Source organism: Podarcis bocagei, assembly GCF_964188305.1.
Source record: "Podarcis bocagei genome assembly, chromosome: 4".
In the NCBI taxonomy this organism is placed as follows: domain Eukaryota; kingdom Metazoa; phylum Chordata; class Lepidosauria; order Squamata; family Lacertidae; genus Podarcis; species Podarcis bocagei.
The window spans coordinates 77,652,814-77,674,468 of NC_138128.1; the positions used below are offsets into that span (position 1 = coordinate 77,652,814).

The 21,655-nt window shown below is 40.6% G+C and overlaps 2 protein-coding genes across 52 annotated transcripts in view; one reads left to right on the forward strand and one right to left on the reverse strand.

Annotated features, from left to right (window-relative positions):
* Positions 1–21,655, forward strand: part of ANK3 (ankyrin 3) — a 401,108-nt gene that overhangs the window by 326,103 nt on the left and 53,350 nt on the right. For 31 of the 43 annotated variants that reach the window (XM_081190769.1, XM_081190787.1, XM_081190760.1 and 28 more), the window contains 5 exons: positions 627–750; positions 5,092–5,194; positions 12,114–12,220; positions 17,297–17,329; positions 19,976–20,200. In XM_081190769.1, coding sequence (XP_081046895.1) covers positions 627–750; positions 5,092–5,194; positions 12,114–12,220; positions 17,297–17,329; positions 19,976–20,200 — 592 coding nt within the window. Of the gene's footprint in view, positions 1–626; positions 751–3,055; positions 3,068–5,091; positions 5,195–12,113; positions 12,221–17,296; positions 17,330–19,975; positions 20,201–21,655 lie in introns of all 43 variants that reach the window. The other 12 variants (XM_081190790.1, XM_081190772.1, XM_081190791.1 and 9 more) reach the window with 3 other exon arrangements.
* The window catches only part of LOC308585316 (uncharacterized protein), a 131,096-nt gene that overhangs the window by 41,633 nt on the left and 67,808 nt on the right, over positions 1–21,655 (reverse strand). For 7 of the 9 annotated variants that reach the window (XR_014007236.1, XR_014007237.1, XR_014007239.1 and 4 more), the window contains 2 exons: positions 15,606–15,810; positions 14,683–15,502 (listed from right to left, as the gene is read on the reverse strand). The exons of 1 other annotated variant lie outside the window; for it this stretch is intronic. The gene's annotated coding sequence lies outside the window, so the exon portion shown is untranslated. Of the gene's footprint in view, positions 1–14,682; positions 15,811–21,655 lie in introns of those variants that run through there. One more of the 9 variants, XR_014007238.1, reaches the window with a different exon arrangement.

Consider the following 21,655-nt stretch of genomic DNA (forward strand, 5'->3'; position numbering starts at 1 on the left):
TGCAGCTTTTTGTGGGTCTTTGTAGGTGGGTAGGGGAGGGATATATGAGAAGTTTCGTTCAAAAAGGCTTTAGATTAGGGATCAGCAACTGGAGGTCATTAGGCTGAATCCAGCCCTTTGAGGGACTTCTTGTTTGTTTTGCCTCAGATGCCAACTTAAAAAAAGGTGAAAGAGTAATATAGAGGGAGCGGAATCTTTAGTAATGGGATGAGCCAGCAGGCCATTTCAGAGGGGTGGGGTTGTCACCTTAGTCCTCCCACGAAATCCGTTTTTTTGAGCACAGGGTGTTAACATGCTAAGGAATGTCTTCCATTCAAGTTACTTCTGTCTGTCTGAGGCTGTTAGAGTGATTGGACTAGCATCACACCTGATATAACCTGCTAAACTACTGGATTTACAGGGATAAATGTCATTCTTTGTGCTTATATATATATTAACACCTTAAAGGGTTTTTCTTTCTCTCCTTTTTTTTTTTTAAAAAAAAAAGTTGTGCAGATAACATATAGTTGGCATTTATAATACAGGGGATGCACTGAGTTCACTTTCTAGCAACCATACTGAAGGGCAGCAGGCATTTTCTTTGGCTGTGTGTAGCTTCTGATTTCAGCCTGCTTTTCTGCTGGCAGGTGAAGATGCAATGACAGGAGACACGGACAAGTATCTTGGGCCGCAGGATCTAAAAGAACTGGGAGATGATTCTCTGCCTGCAGAAGGATACATGGGCTTCAGCCTAGGAGCCCGATCTGCCAGGTATTCAGCATGTTCTTCACATATTCAATATAATATATACACCCATGCAGTGCATTTTATCACTGGAGAAATGAAGCAGAGTTCCATAATTTGGCTGCCTGATTACTCTGTCATTCAAACATGCATCTGCTATTTAGTTTCATGCTTCTCTCTGCCCTCTGTGATGGCTTTGTTATGGCAATAGTTGAAAGCAGATTAATTCTTCATGTTTTCTTCTTCTTCTGGTATCTGCTCATGCTCTAGATATGTCAGAAGTGTTCCTTTGGAAACAGCTGGAAGCCTCTATCTATGAGCCAGACCATTTAGTCCACAACGAACATGTAGCCAAGAAGGGTGGGGGGAGGCTTTTGTTCAATAACTTGATTATAATACTTACTGACACTAATTTTCTTTCAAGAATGAAAATGACATAGATTCATGCCAGAAAAAAATGAAAGATGGTTGTTTGGCTAATCCAATTACTTCACTTTCCCAAAAGGTGCAGATGGAGAATAATAATAAAAAAGTTTAAATCTGTTTGCAATTGTTTGCATTGCTAATTGCTGTCTTAAATCCTTTGCAGTGTTTTGTTACCAAAGGAACGAGCAGTTTTCTTGCAAGGGAGTAAAATAGGTCACAGTTTTTTACATGAGTGATTGCTATCTTTGCACTTCGAGACATTCAGTCATTCATATTATTGGGAATTTCTGGTTCAGATATCTGGCCTTGCTTAGCGTCTGAAACAAACAAGGCACCACAAGCAACTCAAGAGATTATTTTCATGGTTGTGGATTAGCAGCCTGTTTACTGACAGTTGAATTATTTTGAAGCTAATAATTAAACCTCACAAGCCTGAGCCCTGAGGACTTTTTCCTATAGCTTAATGATCTGTTGTAAAAAGTTCTTCCATTGTCTAACAGGGAGTGGCACCTCCCACAAGGTAAAACTTGGATGTTTGCATCTTTCAGTCTTGATTGTTGTGACTGCATTGAGTACAGAAGCATGCACCCTAATTTTGCACTGTATTCTCTTGCTTTTCTCTTTGGTCATTTAATCAACTTCTTTTTGAATTATATGTGAAGAATAGCCGTTAAACAGTACTATGTTGAATTTTAGTTTAGTGTTTAGTTGCCCAAATAACATAGAATTCAGTTGATTAAGCTACTTACGTGTGTACTTATTCTGTGAACTGTATTCTGTGGTTTTAACAAATAGACTCTTAGTAGTAATCTACTAAGTAGTACCTAGTGAATCAGTGACAGCTCCGCAGACCCACATATCCGTCAGATATTAATGGGATGTTAGCACATCATAGTAACTGTTTCTTAGAGATCGGAAATCCTGAGTGAACTTTGCTCATCTTTGACTCCTCGATAAAACCTTTAAAAGTCGCATACTTCTGATTTAACAGTACCATTATTTCCTACTATGTAGCTCATGTTTACATCTGCAATATATTCCATGTGTGTTACACTCAGATGAAGCGAACTGATATCCAAACGCATCTATGCACTGCAGACCCCAGATTGACTTTACTAGGTTAGATGTGCTTAAGTGTGTTAAAGATTGGATATATTTAAAAAAACAAAACAAAAACAAAACATTCCATATCAAACAATGGCACTGAAATTCACTACTTTTTAGGGAACTTTCCAGATCGACTTAATCTGCCACAGAACCTCTGTACATTGCAGATGATTCCAGATCATGTTCTAGAATGCACTCTTCCTTGCATACCTGCCACCCCAAATGAAGAAGTGTCTACCCTGGAATAAAAACAAGCAAACCACCAACCCACCCCTGTTGCCACTGTGCACTGCAAAGGAACATACCAGGATGTGCAATTTGTCCACGTAGCCCATCTTTCTGCCCTGACAGGCAGTGGCTTGCTAGCATCTCATGAAGAGGTCTTTCTTATTGCCAGCTGTTGCCTTTTAACTTAAGATGCTGAAGTTTCAACCTTGTGACTTCTTGCATGCAGAGCTTGTGCTCTAATGCTGACCTACAGCATCTCCCAATAGTAAGGAGGAGGGTTGGGGAGGGGAACGTGTTCCACCAAAGCGTCTCAGCCATTGCTGATCTTCTTAATGAGGAAAAGAACTGGAAGGGACCTGGGATCCCCTAGAATACAGTTTGAAAGCCACTACAACCCTTTAACTATAGCCAAACACCCGCGTAGATTTCTGAGTGTAACATAACAGAACGAACCACATTGAATGTCTTAAGTCATCCAGCCATGGCATTGTGCTTTTCCCACTGTCTGATTCTTTGCTTTCTATCTCTCCTTGTTTTCCCCTCCCCTCCCTGTACATTTCTTTAAAAATAGTCCTAAGGTCAGGTAAGAAAGCATGGCACCCTTGTGACATTTCTCAGCTTTTGCCATTCATCATTTATTTATTTTTACTCAGCATTGTGATGTGATGTGACTTTTTCTGTTGTGTCCCATGTTAGATCATACTATTTTGGTTACTGCCAACGTAATATATGACCTGATTTCATTGAATGTTTTGAAGGGGGAGAAAAGATGATGCGGGAGGGAAAGATGAATGTTTTTAAAGACCCAGGGCCCAGGTTGAAGTTGGTGGAGCTGAGCACCAGGATAAACGTTCTAAATGCAATATATACTGGGGTGGAATCTTGGGGGGAAATTATTAAGAAGTGCAAAGTGCATGTCGTAAGTTGTTAAAGGTATATACTGTTGTAAAAAAAACCTAGTTTAAAAGCATTTTTGTTTTGCTGGATGCAATTATTTTCTTTGACATTTTTCTTTCTTTTCAGTTGCAATAGTAAGCATGTCTGAATGCTGGCATGTTTTCTAACATACGCTCCATGTAGCTTCCAGGGTTAATGTGCGTGACACATAGACTCAACATTTTCCTGGGTCTCAGTATATTCAAATTGTTTTCCTCTAAACTCCCAGAGAAGGAACGAAGGCAGAAAATGATCTAGATCAGTATTTATTTAGCAGATTTCAAGTGTTTAAAGTTCTTCCCATACTTTATTTTAGTAATACTCAGAACAGCCTTGTAAATTAATCCATTACGATTATCTCAATACTGCTGATGGGGAAACCCAAGGCTGAGAGAATGATGCCTTGACTAAAGCCATTTAGATCATTTGTAACGAAGCAGTGCTAAATCCAGTGCATTTCTTCTGCGCTTTTTGTGTACTGTTTTTATGGCCAACCTAACTTACAGTGAGTCAGGCAGAAGAGGCAGCCACAAGCAAACTGTGGGGCTAGGATGAGCTTTCTACTCAGCCACAAAATGAACTGTGCAGAATGCCCACCTCTCAAATAATAACCATTCATATAGAGTGTTGATTTCCTTTTTCTAGATCACTGTAATTTGTGCACCATTGGAAACTGCTGTCATTTTTGTGGAGAATCAGTACAGACTGATCTCTGCATCTATAATAAGTTTCTGTGCCTGTAATATATCTCCTTGCTGGAGGGAGATTTAACAAGCCCAGCTTTTCTTATTACTGCATCCTTGCAGTAATCACAGGTTCCAGAGATATCCCAGGTGCATGGTGATCAAAAGCAAAGGAGCCCCTTCAGGCTAGGGGCTGTCAGTTCCTGAGATGGATTGGTTTTGTTCTAAGCTGTAATACACTTTAAAGGAGGCCAATTTAGGGATAAGATGAGCCTTCAGATGTAAATTTTAGAGAGCAAAAGTCGCTGACAACAGTGGCAGCAGCACACTAGTGCAATCAGTACACTGGATTTATCTACCCTTTGATAATGAGGTCTCTTAATTAGCAGGGGGCAGGGAAATAATAAATATGCATTTGTGTGAAACTGGGCTAGCTAGAAAAGTCAGAGGTCCTAGGCCATATCATCATAAATCCCAGCAGCATTTTAGAAAGTTTCTGTTCATGCTAATCACACTTACTAGGGAGTCTCATTGAACTCAGTCACACTTTGAGTAAACATACTTTGGATTGCACTCCACAATTCTTGAATATATTTTTACTACATTTATCTAGAATCCAACTATATATTAACCTGATTTTAAGTGAATCAGTGCAATCCCTTGTCTGTCTACTAATAAGAAAATTCAACTGTGTTCAGTGGGGCTTACTTTCAGGTAATTGTGTTCAGAATTGCAGCCAATGGGTTGGATACCAATATTCCTTTATTATGACAAAAGTAGTGGGCGGAACTTTTTGGATCCAACACATTAGAGGAAAACCTCTTAAAAATCGTGGTACAATTCCTAGCATACTTTAAAATTCTGTTTCATCAATCATATTCTGTTTTATTATCTTTCTCTTGTTCCCTGGAAGTTGCATGCATTAATTTTTCTTTTGTTCATCTCATTGTCATCTTCATACTCTGTGGTAAATTGTAAATACAACCAGCCTCCGCTCCTTCAGTTCGGATAGGTCCTACACTTTGAACAGAAGTTCTTTCGCCCGGGACAGCATGATGATCGAAGAACTCTTGGTGCCCTCAAAGGATCCGGTGAGGTTTTTTAATTGATTCTGTGGTTTGGAGCATTTTATAGAAATAAATAAATGTTTTACCATGCAGCTTAGCCTCTCCTGCTAGAACATACATTATTTATGTTACAGTAGTGGGGTTCTGAAAGTTTTTTATTTATCAATTCTTTCAGTCAATCAAAGCTGAAATTTTAATCATAGTATCAAGCATCAATCGGTCAATCATACCAAGTAATCCACTGCAATTTACAGCCCTGGTAATGGTACTTTCTCCATCAATACTGATACTATTGTCCCGTGTTTCAGAACAGTAGAAAGGAATGTAGAATTAATGTGATGTCACAAGAGCTTTTCTGAATTAATACAGAGTATGTTGTTTATTGGCAAAAGAAGATGGTTTCTTTTCAAAACCTGAAAACCATATATTGGGTATAATTGACTATGATAGGGTTAGAGATAAATTTAACTTGAGAAACAGTGTTTGAACGCTACTTTTATACTGCTGAAATCTACAGGGCAAAATCAGTGTGGCTGCAATAAATTCGAGAATGGTATTCAAGCTACATATAATTGCAGTTGTTTACCAGCTTGGGAGAATTTCAATAAATAACAGTGTTTTCTTTCTCTGCTAAGTTAGTATTTTTAAAGGATGTTGGAGTTAGCTTTTGCTTTATATCACAAAAGACCACAAAGCAAGGATGACTGACATATTGGTAAATGTGTTTGATCTATCAGAGTAGGGCAGTATCTGGATTTTGCATGCAATACAATAAGATTCTTTTACACTGAATAGCCAATTTCTCTTTGTGAGAAAGGCATGTCCAATAATAGACAAGGCTTCTTATTTGTGTTAAATTGCTTTACAATGGCCATCCAGGTTAATTATCTTCTTCAAGACATACCACTGAGGTTATGTGTTCTTCTTAAACTGGTTTTCTTGGAACATTTTTCTTGTTACAAGAGACAAAAGCTTAGGATAGAAGGCAACAACTGTCTCTGTCTGAGATGAGTCTGTAGTACTGACACCTACATGTTGCCAAAACCTGATTGTCTAACTAGCATTGTGATGTCACCACATCACCAGATGATCTCCAATTGGCTTGGATTATGTAGTTGCCTTTGTCCAGCCCCTAGTGCCAAGCATTACTGAAAAGACCAGAGAGCTGTCCAGTCGGTGCATGGGGGAAAGTATGTCAAAGATGCAGGGTGCTGCCCACCTCGAGAGTCACACCAAATTAGGAACTGAGAAGGATGTTGCTGCAGCAGTGGCTGGGATCTGGAGCACCAACAGTTCATGGTTCCTCCTTCTGAGTAGGGTGCAGCGATAGAACGCCACATGCTGTTGGGTAGGCATTTTCTAGTCTGTGCTGCTGGTGTCTCAGGGGGGTGACTGGGGAGAGGTTCAGCATGGGAGGGGAGGGTGAACAGGCAGAATAGGTCACCCAATTTTGCAGACTCCCTCGGTGGCACATCTTCTAAGATGGTGATCTCTGGGAGTTGTACCTGTCCTCTTGGTCTCTGTATGTTAGGTCTGGGATGGGGCTCCTCTTCCTCTGATGGTAATGATTGCAAACATTCTTAACAATAGGGTTTGGGGAAACTATTTTGGCCTCCTACCCAAAGTTCAATTTACCGTATTTTTCGCTCTATAACACGCAGATTTTTTCTCCTAAAAAGGAAGGGGAAATGTCTGTGCGTGTTATGGAGCGAATGTGTGGGGGTCCCTGGAGCCGAAAAATGAGGCAAAAATCAAACCGCGCTTCAGGGAGAAGGGAAGCCTGAAGAGAGCAAGTGGCAGCTTTCCTGCATTCTGCCTCAGGGTCTTACTGCCCGCCCTCTCTGTTTCCTTGCTGTGTTTGCTCAAACGGAACAAAGAGCAGGGAAAGCCCCTCCCCTCCAGGCAAGTAGAGAGGGAAAGCAGAGCGTCCGAACAAAGAGCAGGGAAAGCCCCTCCCCTCCAGGCAAGTAGAGAGGGAAAGCAGAGCGTCCGAACAAAGAGCAGGGAAAGCCCCTCCCCTCCAGGCAAGTAGAGAGGGAAAGCAGAGCGTCCGAACAAAGAGCAGGGAAAGCCCCTCCCCTCCAGGCAAGTAGAGAGGGAAAGCAGAGCGTCCGAACAAAGAGCAGGGAAAGCCCCTCCCCTCCAGGCAAGTAGAGAGGGAAAGCAGAGCGTCCGAACAAAGAGCAGGGAAAGCCCCTCCCCTCCAGGCAAGTAGAGAGGGAAAGCAGAGCGTCCGTCCTTCTATCCTGTCCCTGCTCCGGAGGAACAATGTTTGTGAAGGGAAGAGAGACTACAGGTTCGGCTTAAAATTCTGATTTGACTTCCTGCTTTTTGTTTTTGGAGACACACAGCATTCAAATATGCTTTCTTCCATTTAAAAGGATGAAATCCTTAAACAGTGGCTGGCTTGTGTGGGTGGGTGGGGGGAAACTTTTGCCTTCCTTTCCTCACGTTATAGCCCTCTCCTGCATTCTTAGCCTTCTGTGTTTTTCCTTCCCTCCCCACTTAAAATGTGGTTACAAAGCATGGATCCACATGGATCCTCAGGATCTTTGCATTGGGTCACCCCAAATTCACCATCAGAGCACATAGCATGTCCATGACTACAGCCTGTCCCCCCCAAAAAAAATCACGCACCCACTGTTGCCTGGGGCTGCAATGGTGCAAAAACGTGGTTACAAAGCATGGATCCACAGGGATTCTCAGGATTTTTGCATTGGGTCACCCCAAATTCACCATCAGATCACATGTCTGTGGCCACAGCATGAAGCACAAAAATGATACGTCCACTGTTTCATTCAGAATATTTTTCCCCTTGTTTTCCTCCTCTAAAAACGATGTGCGTGTTATGGTCAGGTGCGTGTTATAGAGCGAAAAATACGGTACTTCCTTTTATAAACCTACCATTTACTGTTCTGCTTCAAATTTTACGACCTCCAGGTTTCTCTCTCCTTCCTTATTGTCTCCCACTATTAAATTGTTAGCAGAGTTTGGTCTTTTTATTTTAAAAACAAAACAAAACACCTGTGCATGCTGCTTAGTTTTGAGAGGCTGCAGATGAAACATTTTTGGAGTGTTCATTCCTTTTCAGGCCATATTCTACGGACAACTGTGTGAATACGCCAGTGTATTTCTTTTGATTAAAAGAAGTTTCACCCAGACAGTCAGAATATATAGCAGCTGGATATCCAGTTCTCATGCTGTAGAATAGGGTGTGTCTTTACAGATTGCTGTTTTCTGCAGGGAATATGAAAGAGTCCTTAATTCCCTAATGAAAGGGCTTTAAGAGAAGTGGCATTCATTAAAAGTTTAAATGTAGCATTCTTGTGCAGTGACCTGGATAGCAATATTTTGGTATTCCTGTCGTGCTTAGCAGGCTTGTGTGCCCACAGTGGCTTTCAGTATGCTTGAATTGCTATTCCTGACTTCCCTGATTTTGGCAGGAGTGGCAAATCTTAATTTTAACCCTCTTGTGAAGTGTATCATATTACCTGTAATCTGCTGACATGGGGGTCAGGTCAACCATAAATAAGCCTTAGTTTAAAACAACAGCAATAACAACAAGAAGAGATGTGTTTGGCAATGGTTCCAGTTTAATGTAAAATAGGAAAATGCATTTAGGATTGTTTACGGCAGAGCTTTCCAGACTTTTCATGTTGGTGGCGCACTTTTAAGCCATGCATCATTTTATGAAACGGCCATTCAGTTTTACGAGCAAACCGGAGGTTAAACTAACCCCTTTCCAGCCCCGGGAGGAGCCCGGGGAGCTTTCACGCGACACAACTGCACACTGCAGCTGACACACTAACATGTCGTGACACACAGTTTGGAAAGTTCTAGTTTACAGTATAGGGGTTAAGGGTATATAGGGATGGTCTGTAATAGTCCTCCGTGTTGATTTCTCAAAGCTTCCTTTCTTCAGCTAAAAACCTCCAGTATTCATTTTTTGAAATAGAAAATACTGAATACATAACACTTCTTACCTAAACTGCTGCATGAACACACAACTGTTAATGAGGTATTTAATAAGAGATTTCACCCAGTTACTGAAAGGTCATTTTTTCATTTTTCAAATCCACTTTAATTGGACTCAGACGCCCACTGTGCTTTTTTAGTTTTAGTTTTAGATAAACACACACACACACACACACACACACACACACACACACACTGAGGGCACTTGGGGAAGCTAGAATTCAATAGAACTACAATCCCTGTGCTATAGGAAGATATGTGGAGTATGAACTGCCCTAGATAGGAACATACAAAGCTGCCCTCCATTCAGACCATTGATCCATCAAGCTCAGCATTAGCTACCAGGGTTTCCCAAACATTGGTCTCCAGCTGTTTTTGGACTACAACTCCCATCATCCCTAGCCACTAGGACCAGTAGTCGGGGATGATGGGAAGTGTAGTCCAAAAACAGCTGGAGACCAATGTTTGGGAAACCCTGGCAGTGACTCACTACCATTTCAGACAGGATTTCCCAGTCCTGCCTCAAGATGCCAGGGACTGAACCTGGGATTTTCTGTGTGAAAACCCTGACACTGATCTATGGCTCTTCCCTCAACAATGTAAGAATACAATACTAAAATTAGATTTAGGTCCATCTTCGGCATATGACTGAAGAAACTGTTTTCATAAAGACCTTCCTTGGAAATATATTACAGCTTTTTTAATGGCTTTTGGTGAGCTATAAAAACATTTTTATTTTGCCAAGCCATTAGTCTGGGTTGAATTTCGGTTCCTCTGCTTTTGAGTGGTTTTAGCTTTCTGTTACTACTTTTGATTATTTTATTTTATTGCACTGCATTTTATTGTTAAGATTAGAAGATGCCTTTGGTGTGGGTGGAAAGGTGGGTTGTTGTTATTCTTTTCAGATAAATAGAATAGTTATTTAAAAGTGAAACGCTAAAAAGCAGGAGAAACGTAGAAGCAGGAATATTTGGCGCATTCGTTTTTTATCTCAAAAATTCATCTTTGCAAAGGAAGGGAGAGAGCACTTTCCTAATCTGCCACTGGCTTCATCACCTTGGCTGCTCATCCCCATGCATAGCACATAGAGATGGAACTGATAAATTATTCCTGACATAGGAACCTGAAAATTATTTTTGAAACAGTCTGTGAGCTGGGAGGCTGGTTAATAATAGACGCAAGAAGGTTTCATGTAAGTCAGGCTACAGTGGCTATCTTTATTCATGCTTTAAATATAGTCAGAAAACAACTTATTTTTAATTTTCGCTGTAGTTTGGAATGGGGTATTATGCTACTGCCAGAGAGGCTATTGTTATTTTTTGGCTACCCTGACACTTTGTTTCTCAGGATTCTTGAGCTGGTTTGTCTGCTTTTGAGCACTAACAGACATTGAGGTTATGTGAGGCTTGAGGTGGTTTATCATTAGAATATATGGAAACAAGATGTAGTTGTCCCTGTAACTCGGTCCCTTCTGAAAGCTACACTGTCTCCAGACTCTCACTATTCTTTGGGCACCATTTAATTGTTTGCCAGCAATTTTAGAGTATGCAGTTAAAGTGGATTTGGCACTCTGGCACGACAAGTCAGCTTCCCCATCCCTTCTCCAAAATGGAACTTCTGGGGTAGGGAAAATGAAAGGAAAACTTGCTGGAAAGTGTGAGATAACGGTGGTGCCAGGTGATATAACCTCTGTTACCAATGCTCAATAAATGCAAAAAAAAAATTTGGGGGGGTAACTAGATGAATGCTCAGTAAACAAGAAGAGCTCATAGATGCTAGCTGGCATGCAATATGACACAAAGAAGAAAAAACAGCTCATTTAAATTGCCCTTTTAAAATTGCTCTTTTGTCTTGCTTGCTTGTTTTATGGTGACTGCTCAAAGGCATTTCTGTTATCGCTCTGCAGGCCCACCTGCCCATTCGCCAGTCTGGATCAAGTCTGGTGCAGGGCAGTAGAATTCTGGTTCCTTGTCTGCCCATCCCTCAACATTTGACATATGTAAAATAGGAAATACATGCATAGAGGGAGTGATCCAAGCACTGTCTCAAGGTACATGGTGCAGTTTTACTGGTGAAGCTGCCTGGACAGTAGGCTGCTTGGAAACCATAGATCAACACTGGGTTTAGGTTCCCCTGCACAGGATGCTGAGCCGAGGTGGCGCAAAATAATAATGAATAAAAAATGAATTATTGGGGGCACCAAATTTTGTCCTCGCTCAAGACGCCCTATTACCAAAGTCCTTCCCTGCATAGATATAAGTAAGCTACTTTAAGGAAGAGAAAGGTATAAATATTCCATGGGCAAAATATATAACCCTGGTGGTGTGCACACAATCTCCTCCACTCCACCCCTGGTTTTGAGGGACGAGGATCGGATCACACATTATCAGGTGGGGCCTGAATCCACAGCCACAACAAATATTGAATATACCCAGTTTGTCTGAAGTTGTCAATGTGTATTCTGTGTTTAGTGCAGAGATTGTTACTGGGATCCCCATTGAGATGCCATGGATAACATACTTGTTTATCGTTCTTTCAAATCACTGTTCTCTCTGAGCTCATTTTGTTGCATAGTGGTCAAAAGTGTCAATCTAGGACTGGGGAGATGCAGGTTCAACTCTCCAGTCAACCCTGAAGGTGACCTAGAATAAAATAAGGTGATAGACCAAGGCAGGATAGAACTGTAATAAATAAACAAAATGGGCACTACCATGAGCTAGGCTGCTATGTCCTACATAAACAAGGTCTGTAAAGTAATTAAAGTGATTGGTGTGTGGGTGTGGGTGTGGGAGAGAGAGAGAGAGAGAGAGAGAGAGAGAGAGAGAGAGAGAGAGAGAGAGAATGATTGCAGGTATTACAAGTGCTAATAAAAGGTTGATTTTATTTCTCAGTTGTGATATACCACAAGAAATGCTTGACTTTTTTCTCTCTGCTGAGTTAATATTTCTTCTCTTTCATCTCTTTGAAGCATCTGACGTTTCCAAGAGAATTTGACTCTGATTCACTCAGGCACTATAGCTGGGCCGCAGACACCTTGGACAATGTCAATCTTGTCTCCAGCCCCATCCATTCTGGGTGAGTTACCTGAAGGATTTCTCTCATGTCATTATATATGAAACAAAGCAATAGTTGGGGGGTAGACGGGAAATAGCCCTGGTGAAACTTCCATTTCTGTTTTCCCCAAAACCAGGGACTCGAGTGTAAGCATCATCGGAACAACAACCAACCACACCAATGCATGCTATGTTTTAAAGTTACATGGTTGCACTTGAGCAAAAAAACTCTATAATACCATGGATAAATTAATAGGAAAAATAGTGTTACTTACTTTGCCATTCTGGAAATATAAAAACATTTCTTTTAACATTTCTGATTTGGCTTGTTGAACTGCAGTTCTCTTCTGCAGGGCTTGCTGTGGGAAAGGGGTTTGGGAAAAGTCCCAGTGCATCTTTGGGTCCCACCCAATGTATGCTGATTATTTCTAATTTATTTGGAGGCTGTGGAGTGGTTCTCTTTAAGAAAACAGGGTAGAACTTAGCCCTTACTATTTTGCCAGATTCCATCTAATCTATTTTCAGTTGGTCAAACCATATGTGTGGCACATTTACATATGAAAAGCAAGGTGCATTTAATACCAGGGCAAATAAATGCTTGTAATGAATGACAGTGGGTGCAATCCAGAGAAATACTGCGCCCAGTTAATGTTCGAGTTACCTAGATTTCAGTCAAGCCTTTTAAAATTAGAATTAACTTGTTTTGAATTGCCCAGAGAGTTGCAAAGTTCATTACATCAAAACCATGAATAAATTTAACAAATGTTAATAAACCTCTCTCTGTCTTTTAAAAAGGTTATTATTAAATGTTTAGATTTAGTTAGTATAATTACAGTGTCTCTCATTTCCCCTTCCACTCAGAAACACTGAAAAATGTAGTTGTTATAATAATAAACAACAAACATTACATAAAAATGAACGTAGAACAAAAAACAGGGAGCAGAGAGGCACAAGTCATTGTTTTAGATGCTTACACAGCAATGTTTGTCTTAAATTCTGTACTGTATTAGCATTTGTTTTTCTCTGGAGTTCATGTCTACAGTGCACAAATAAGAATAAGCGAACAGTATGAACTTATGGAGCCCATCAGTGGTAGGATGTAAATAATGTAAGGATCAGTTTTGAAATGCCCACAAAGGATATTTCCTGTATTTAAAAAAATGATAAAAATACAAATACAGCATATTTGTGTTTTATAATGCTACAGATGGAAGGGGGGGGGGGGAAATCACACAAAGTGAGCAATTGTACAGTGGTACCTTGGGTTACATACACTTCAGGTTACATACGCTTCAGGTTACAGACTCCTCTAACCCAGAAATAGTACCTCGGGTTAAGAACTTTGCTTCAGGATGAGAACAGAAATCGTGCAGTGGCAGCGCAGCAACAGGAGGCCCCATTAGCTAAAGTGGTGCTTCAGGTTAAGAACAGTTTCAGGTTAAGAACGGACCTCCGGAACAAATTAAGTACTTAACCCGAGGTACCACTGTACATACTTCTTCGTGAACTTTCCTTTGTTTTTATTATCAGCACTCTGTTTTAGGCCAGATGACAAACTTTAAATCAGTGTATTCCAATAGAATTAAATATATTGGTCTACGAAACCTCAACACACTTGTGTTTTATTTAACTTTGTGGAGGTGGAGAGAGTCCCCAACAGAAAATACATTCAAAATACAATCACAGTATTGTGGGTGACATTCATATTCTTAGCTGACACACCCTGTAGCCTATTAAAACAGATAGCATGCAACTGCATTTGAATGACTGCAGCTCATGTTACCCTTGCAAGTGAGGGAGATGCTTCAAAGAGGTGTTGACTCCTTCTACTTGAAGCTTTAAAGGTTAACTAGGAAACATGCAGATTCTTTGAAACACCACCAAATTCTCAAAAATGTAGATCCTGGGAAATTACAGGAATTGGGAATTGGGGGAGGTGTGGCAATAAACTAATTCATGAAAGGGGTATTGCTATTTCTTCACAATGGAAGACTTTATATATAATGTCATGATTTCTAACTTTGATAAACTGTTAACAGGTTTTAATTACCCTTTCCCTTGCTGCAAATCGAAGCTACTGTGTTACCTAGACACATCACAGGCCACTATAGCAAATTTGGCTGCCATTGCAGGCCCTTTCACAACCACACCACCCAAAATGCCTTGCTACAAGTGCAGGACACACACACATAGAGTGGTACCTTGGTTCTCAAACTTTATCTGTTCCAGAAGTCTGTTCCACAACCAAAGCATTCTAAAACCAAGGAATGCTTTCCCATAGAAAGTAATGCAAAACGGATTAATCTGTTCCAGGCTTTAAAAAACAACCCCTAAAACAGCAATTTAACATGAATTTTGCTATCTAACGAGACCACTGATCCATAAATTGAAAGCAATAATCAATGTACTGTACTATAAAGTAAATAAGGCAGTATTGTAGATGATAAAAAATATTTTAAAAAAATTTCTTACCTGCACTGATAGTCACTGTTAGGATGGGGGGGGGGGCTTTTATCTATTTCCACAGGCACACAATCAATCAGTAGCTGAACTGGGTTCCACACAATCACAAAAACAAATTAACTGAGAAAGCCCCCAAATCAAAAACGCAAAATAAATAGCAAAAAAAAAAAGCACCAAACTTAATCCATTCCAGAAGTCCGTTTGACTTCTAAAATGTTCAAAAACCAAGGCACAGCTTCTCATTGGTGCAGGCGAAACAATAGGCAACAGCCACATTGGATGTTCAACGTCCAAAAAACGTTAGAAAACCGGGACACTTTCAGGTTTTCGGCGTTTGGGTACCAAGGAGTTTGAGAACCAAGGTACCACTGTGCATGGTCCTTCCTAGAGCAAGGCAGCAGGGGATGATATGGAGAGCTTCCCAGGTGGGCAGGAGGCAGTGAGACCAGCCTCTGGGGAGCACCAATTTGTGACCCTCCACTTGAGGCACTTGCCTCATTCTGCCTAATGGAAGGGCCCTAATTGTTCTAACATGTCCCACTGATTTCAGTGGGTCTACTCTCAGCATGACTGAATTTGAATCCAACCCATTGGATTTACTCAATGAGGATATTTATGCAGAGTGCAGGTGAACATATCTTGAATAAACTGATATATGACTATATCTTTTACCCAGGCATGCAGCAACTTGGCTCCTCCCTTCATGGTGGGAACAAAGAATATTTCCCTTGCCTCTGCATACTTGGCAAAATATTTAGAGGTTGTTTGACCCCCTTGAGTTCTGAGCATGTAGATCTGATATGACCAATCTTTACTCTGCTGGTCAATTGTGTGCTGTAATCTAAGCATAAAAATAATAAATTTACATCATTACCAATTCACATCATTATTATGATTTACATTATTATATTGGTCTTCCTTTAAGGAGCTAAGAAAAAACCTACCCTTCTATCCTCCCAACATCCATACAGGAGAGGGTAAGCTGGGAGATAGCAGTTGGTTACAAGATCCCCATGTGAGCTTTCCACTAGGAGATGCCATTCCATTTCCTTGTTGCGTGTTGAATTTACCAAGTTCACAAATGTGTGTCATAGGCACTCTGCTTGGGCCATTTTGCTTAATTCCACCTCTGCCCCAGATATTCACAACCTACAGAAAAGTAAAGTAGCAATACACAAGTGTTAGTACTAAAAGGCCAATGCCATGAAACATTCAGCTTTCCGGCATGCAAACTTATATGTACTCTTGAAATTATTATTTTTTACTATGGGTTGTTTTTTTTTAAGTAGACCTAACTGCTCTAGAAATGACAGAAGAATTAGAAAGGTTAGGTCTAAAATTATCAATACACAATTGCTCCTTTATTACATTACATTCTAATATACACAATATTTGGGAAATGTGATGTTGAGCCTCTGACACATGATCAACACCAGCTTTATTGACTAACTGGAAACCAGCTGCCGTATTCGGGCACAACAGTGGCTTTCCCCCATGCCTGCTAACATAAGTCCCAGGTCCCTGCTTGTCTACAACCCGTTTGTGGTAGGTGGAGAGAGACCTGTTCTCTCGGGCATGGACCAGCACTGCTAGTGTGTTGGAAGCAGCATGAGTGCAGTGCTCTGCTGCAGGAGCCAATCAGCAGCACCAATTTGCTCCCAGGGGGAGGGGCCAGGGACTGGGCCAGAAAGCGAACTTTCTCTCTGTGGTCTGCTCCCAGGGCATAAATTGGAGGCTTGGCTTGTGGCTTCAACAATACCAGCACTGACTTTCCACCCTGCCCTCCCTCAAATCTGGGCATCCGTTTGCTGTGTAGCTGGGAAGGGATTTTACCTAGGCACCCCAGTTGGGCTCTGCATTACATTGCAGGGTTTTTGCCTTCCTCCCAGCCAACCTCCCAGCAAATGTCTTTTGACATTTGTCACAACTAACAATTGGAGCTGCATGAGGAATTGAGCCGGACCCAAGCAAGCATTAGCAGAGGTGGATATGTTGCTGTCCCAGTGTGTGATTCCCTTAAGGTGTGTCGAGGTGTCACCAGAAGAGCTTAGCCCCAAATTGTGAAGAGGGACTGGTATGGCTGCTATGCTTCAGGTTGGTTGATGGAGCCACATTATCCATTCATACCATGGTGGGCCTGCTAGTTATGCAACCCAAGTCAAGGTGTTCCTGTTAATCAGGCTGGGAAGGTGACACTGGCCAGCAATGAGGCTGCTCAATGAAAGGATTCTGCTCACTGTAACACCAGACTCTGTTTGCTGTAGCCAATCAAGTGGTGGCGAGTTATCCCCACTGCAGCCTACATATTGTTACTCAGTTGTGCATCCTAATGGTGCTGCGTCCACCATCCTGATTTCTTAAACGGTGTGCATTACCTTTGCCGGCACAATTACTAATTAGAATACTTGCTTTTATACATACTAAGTGGTGTTGGCCCTCTTTAGCAAATATTTAAAATGCAATTAAATGCATATTTTATATTACAGAACACGCACGTTTCCCCCGCTCTGATCAAACTGAAAAGCTTTGCTTTTGTTATTATTTTGCCTTTGCTTATGATCGACATTTTCTGTTGCTGGCTTCTAATTATCTCACATTAATTTTTTCCCAATTTGCTTTCTAAATTATTTTGCAGCTATTCCTCTCCACTCCCCCAGTATGATTCAAGGTGATGACACTGTCTGTGACTCCTTGTTTTGCTTCTATATATGTTTATTTATTTATTTTCTCCACAGTTGAAATGTGCCTAGATGGTTTTTAGTGCATCTGATTTCCCAGCCCTTTCTACCTTTTATTGTAGACATCCCACTTCTTTGTTTGTTTGTTTGTTTGTTTGTTTGTTTGTGTAGTTTTTAGCGGTTGTCCTGTAGCTCACGTCATTTACCTGGCAATAATGTAGACGATTATCAACTACTAATTGTGTTCTTACAGACTGTGCATGATGTGCTCAAAAACATAATGGATAGTAATGTGTAAACTAGTGGGGGGAAGAGTAGAGTTTTACCAGCAGGTGAGTTTGGACAAAATATCTAGAAGCAGCATTTTTAAAGGACAAGAAACAGTGGTTGAATTTGCCGCTGATGGACCGCAGGAGAGTACCATGGCACATTAGTTGCATTCACAGGGTGGGCAAACTGTAGAATCTGCAGGTGGCTGGGCAGCAGTATTGTTGAATCAAATCTGCTCATGTTAGAAATGCCATCCTGGATTTTGTTGGTCCGAGTAGAGCAGTGTTCTTCAACCTTGGGTTCCTAGATGTTGTCGAAAATTTCATTTGAGGATGCACTGCTCATAGAGGGTGATGCCCAATGGGCCTTGCGTTTGCCTTGAGCGAATTATATATTATTTATTTATTTCACACACACACACACACACACAAACCCCGTTTGATTGTAAAAACAACAACCTCAAAGAGGTTTACGAAGGGAACAAAGCAATAAAATTATCAGTTAAAATAATAGTTAAAAACAACTTTTTAAAACATCCAAAAATAAAATGAAATCGGGAATAAACTAAAAACAGATTAGCAGTGAACTGAAAACAGATTAATTAGGTGTGTGCTGAATTGAATATACCCAGAACCCTCTGGAATTCATGGCAGATGACTGAGGGCTTACTCAGCAGACAGATCAATGGAAAAAGAATTCCCAGAAGGTATTAAGTTTGAAAAACACTGGTCTAAAGAGTGGATTGTATCAGTGACTCCTACAGAGCTGTCTACTGAAACAAATATGTCCCACTGTCACACCTAGCCCCGGACAGGCCACTGGAAATTAAGTACATTTGTTGTGCCTGTCTGTATTTGGACCTGTAAGACAGGGCAGTGGAATATCTGACATTTCATATGTCTCCCACATATAGGACAGATGATGGTAACATCGGCAGAAAAATCTAGATTTAGAAGCACCTCACATCCCCCATTGTTGGGCTTGCATGTCTCCTGTTGTTTGAAAAAACCAGGAAGGATGGTCTTATCCATGCACTGTGCATCTTCATGACATGTCAGCATTTTGTGGCACACGCCCAATAAAAAGACAGTGGCTTGGCATCAGACTGAATTAGTTGAATGTAGCTCCTGTTGAAATCACTCCTTAAGCCCCATTGATTTTAATGGGAATTAAGTTCAACTAACTTAATCTGGATCCAGCTCATTCCCTAAAATGTGTAGTGACATCAGTAGCATTTTCATGTCACTATGATGAAATCACCATGAATAGTTTACATCCTTATTTAATTGAACCATTGTTAGGCCATTATATCCCAAGCATGGAACTGTGATTTACAGGGCAATCTTATACACATCTATTCAAGTCCCATCAAATTCAATGTCTGTAAAAGATTGCATCTTTAATGCCAATTTACTAAGCAGGATCTTAAACACCTGCTTGAAGATGGTTTAAGATTCTGGTTAATAAAGTGAAAATAAAGCATGGTTCCCTATTTTGCATGTAATCTAACTGTGGTTCTGTTAAAAGAGAATGGAAACACTGAGAAAAGGAGAAGTGAAGAAGGAGTGTGTCATCCTGTTGCTGATACCCAGCTGCTAAAGAAAATTAGATTATTTTTTTTACCAAAGCCACTTTGTGAATCTGCCCCTTCATGTTTAATTCTGTGCTTTAAAGACCTGGAAAATCTCAGTAGTAGAACAATGGGTTTGCAAAAACAAAATAAGTAGCTGTCATAATACTGAGCAGTTCTGTTGTGCATGTCCGACTTGCTCTTTGAAAGAAACACAGGATGTTTGCAGCAGGCTGTCTAATGGTGCCATGTAGCCAATTAGTGCATGAATAATACACTAATATTTTCACAATAGTAGATGAAGACACAGTTAACCCTAGTAGTTTGGACTTTGACACTGTATTCAACAAAGAAGTTTTGACTAAATGTTTGTCTTGCTAGTAAAATAGTAGAATTTCATGCATATGGTCATTCTAAGAATTACTGTCATACCTTCTGCTAGGAAGGTGAGTATTCGCACAAGCCTATGTTGCGTCTATTCAATATTAAGCCATCAAGTTCAGTGAGACTTACTCCCAGGTTAGTGGATATACTACATTTACTTGAGAATAAATCCCATTGAACAAAGTGTGACTTACTTCTGAGTAGACATTCTGAGGATTCTGCTGATGTCCACTTCCTTAGCACAAGGTACAAGGGTATTTATCAGTTGACATGTATAGGAATGTTGTTGTGTTGTTTTTTTATTTTACATGATCTTCTTTCTCATTGGTTTCATTTTAGTCAACATTTGTGCTCATACTTCTTTTTTTAAACTACCCGATGACACTTTCTTTCTGTGTTTTTTCTCCTGCAGTTTTCTGGTTAGTTTTATGGTTGATGCACGCGGGGGTTCAATGAGGGGCAGCCGTCATCATGGCATGAGGATTATTATTCCACCGCGTAAATGCACAGCGCCCACTCGCATCACCTGCCGCTTGGTAAAGAGGCACAAACTGGCCAGCCCTCCACCAATGGTTGAAGGAGAAGGATTGGCTAGTAGACTGGTAGAAATGGGGCCTTCCGGAGCACAATTTTTAGGGTGAGTTGTTCTGTGAATCGTATTATTGGCTGCCATTTTGCATCTATAGTTTTGCTTTCCTTTACCATATGGATCTAAGTTGTTGGGTCTTTTAAAATTGAAATAACTTGAGGATTGGAGGTAGGCTTCCTTTCCTTTTGCTAGGTAAGCACCTAGCAATTTTATCCTAGGCCAAATTCTCTATGGTATCATGAATAATTTTTCCTATGGTAATATGTTATGTTTAAGGGGTGAGTGGGGGTGGGACCCAAAACCTTCTCTCTTATTCTTGATTCATGCAGATATGTATACAAAGGCAGGATGTTGGGAGCACTGCTGAATTATATGCCCAGCACCCAGTGATTATGGAATGCCATTGATTTCTAAAGGAGTACTCTGTACAAACTATCTGCTCATCCTCAAGAGCTGCAAACATTTACCAAGAGAAGACTGTGCAGCTGAATGTGAATTTTGTAGCAGCTACTCTGAGCCGTATACTAACACAAATGCCAACAGCAGACTTTTCCCCCCCAAAGCTAACATTAGGGGAAACAATCCACTATGATATGGGAGTACATAAATTTATATATGATGATAAATTTTGTTCATTACCATACATGGTCCCCAGTAGAAAGTTCTGTCGGGAATGACAGTTTGTTCCTAATTTCCCCTCTTGTTTTTCTTCCTGCTGCATGGATGTTATTCAGTAAACTGCACCTTCCTACCAATCCTCCCCCTCTAAATGAGGGTGAGAGCATGGTTAGCCGAATCCTGCAGCTTGGGCCTCAAGGAACAAAATTTATTGGGTAGGATGTTTCTAAGAAAAGATATCAAATGTCTACAGTTCTTTTCTTTTCTTTTTATTTAATTCCTTTTTGTTCTGACTTGCTTTTTTTGGTTTTGTGTTTTGGTCATTCCCATTTTTTAATTTTTAATTTTTTGGTTCACAACAACAACAAAAGCTTTCAGCTGATTAACCGTCACTGAAAGAAAAAATCATAGTGGCTTGATTTTATTCTAGCACTGCTCCTGTAATTGATCTTGTGCTTCTAGGCATGTGGAATTCACTGCAAGCATTTCTGCTTTCATAACTTTGTGCTTTTTTCCTATGTTTTAACCAATTTTGACTGTTTCAGCTGCATTGACTACACCTTTTAAAAAGCACTACAGCGACACCACACACATGGTCCTGTTTTAGTTCTGTTGGTAGAGAAGGTATTTGCATGGTTTTGGAGCCAGCTTCTGGCACAAATAAATAGCTTTGCCAAATTTGGACCGACAAGGAAGTATTTGTAAAGCAGGGGTGGATAAATATAAGCTTAAGACAGTGGTGTTCAAACTGTCTCCTGCAGGACCCTGGGATTTTATCACAATAAGAAGATCAGTAATGATGGCCAGGCATTCCTAAAAATACGAATTCCTCTATTACTGACCTTCCCCAACATTGTGCAACCAAGTGGGAATGTTCCAATGTGT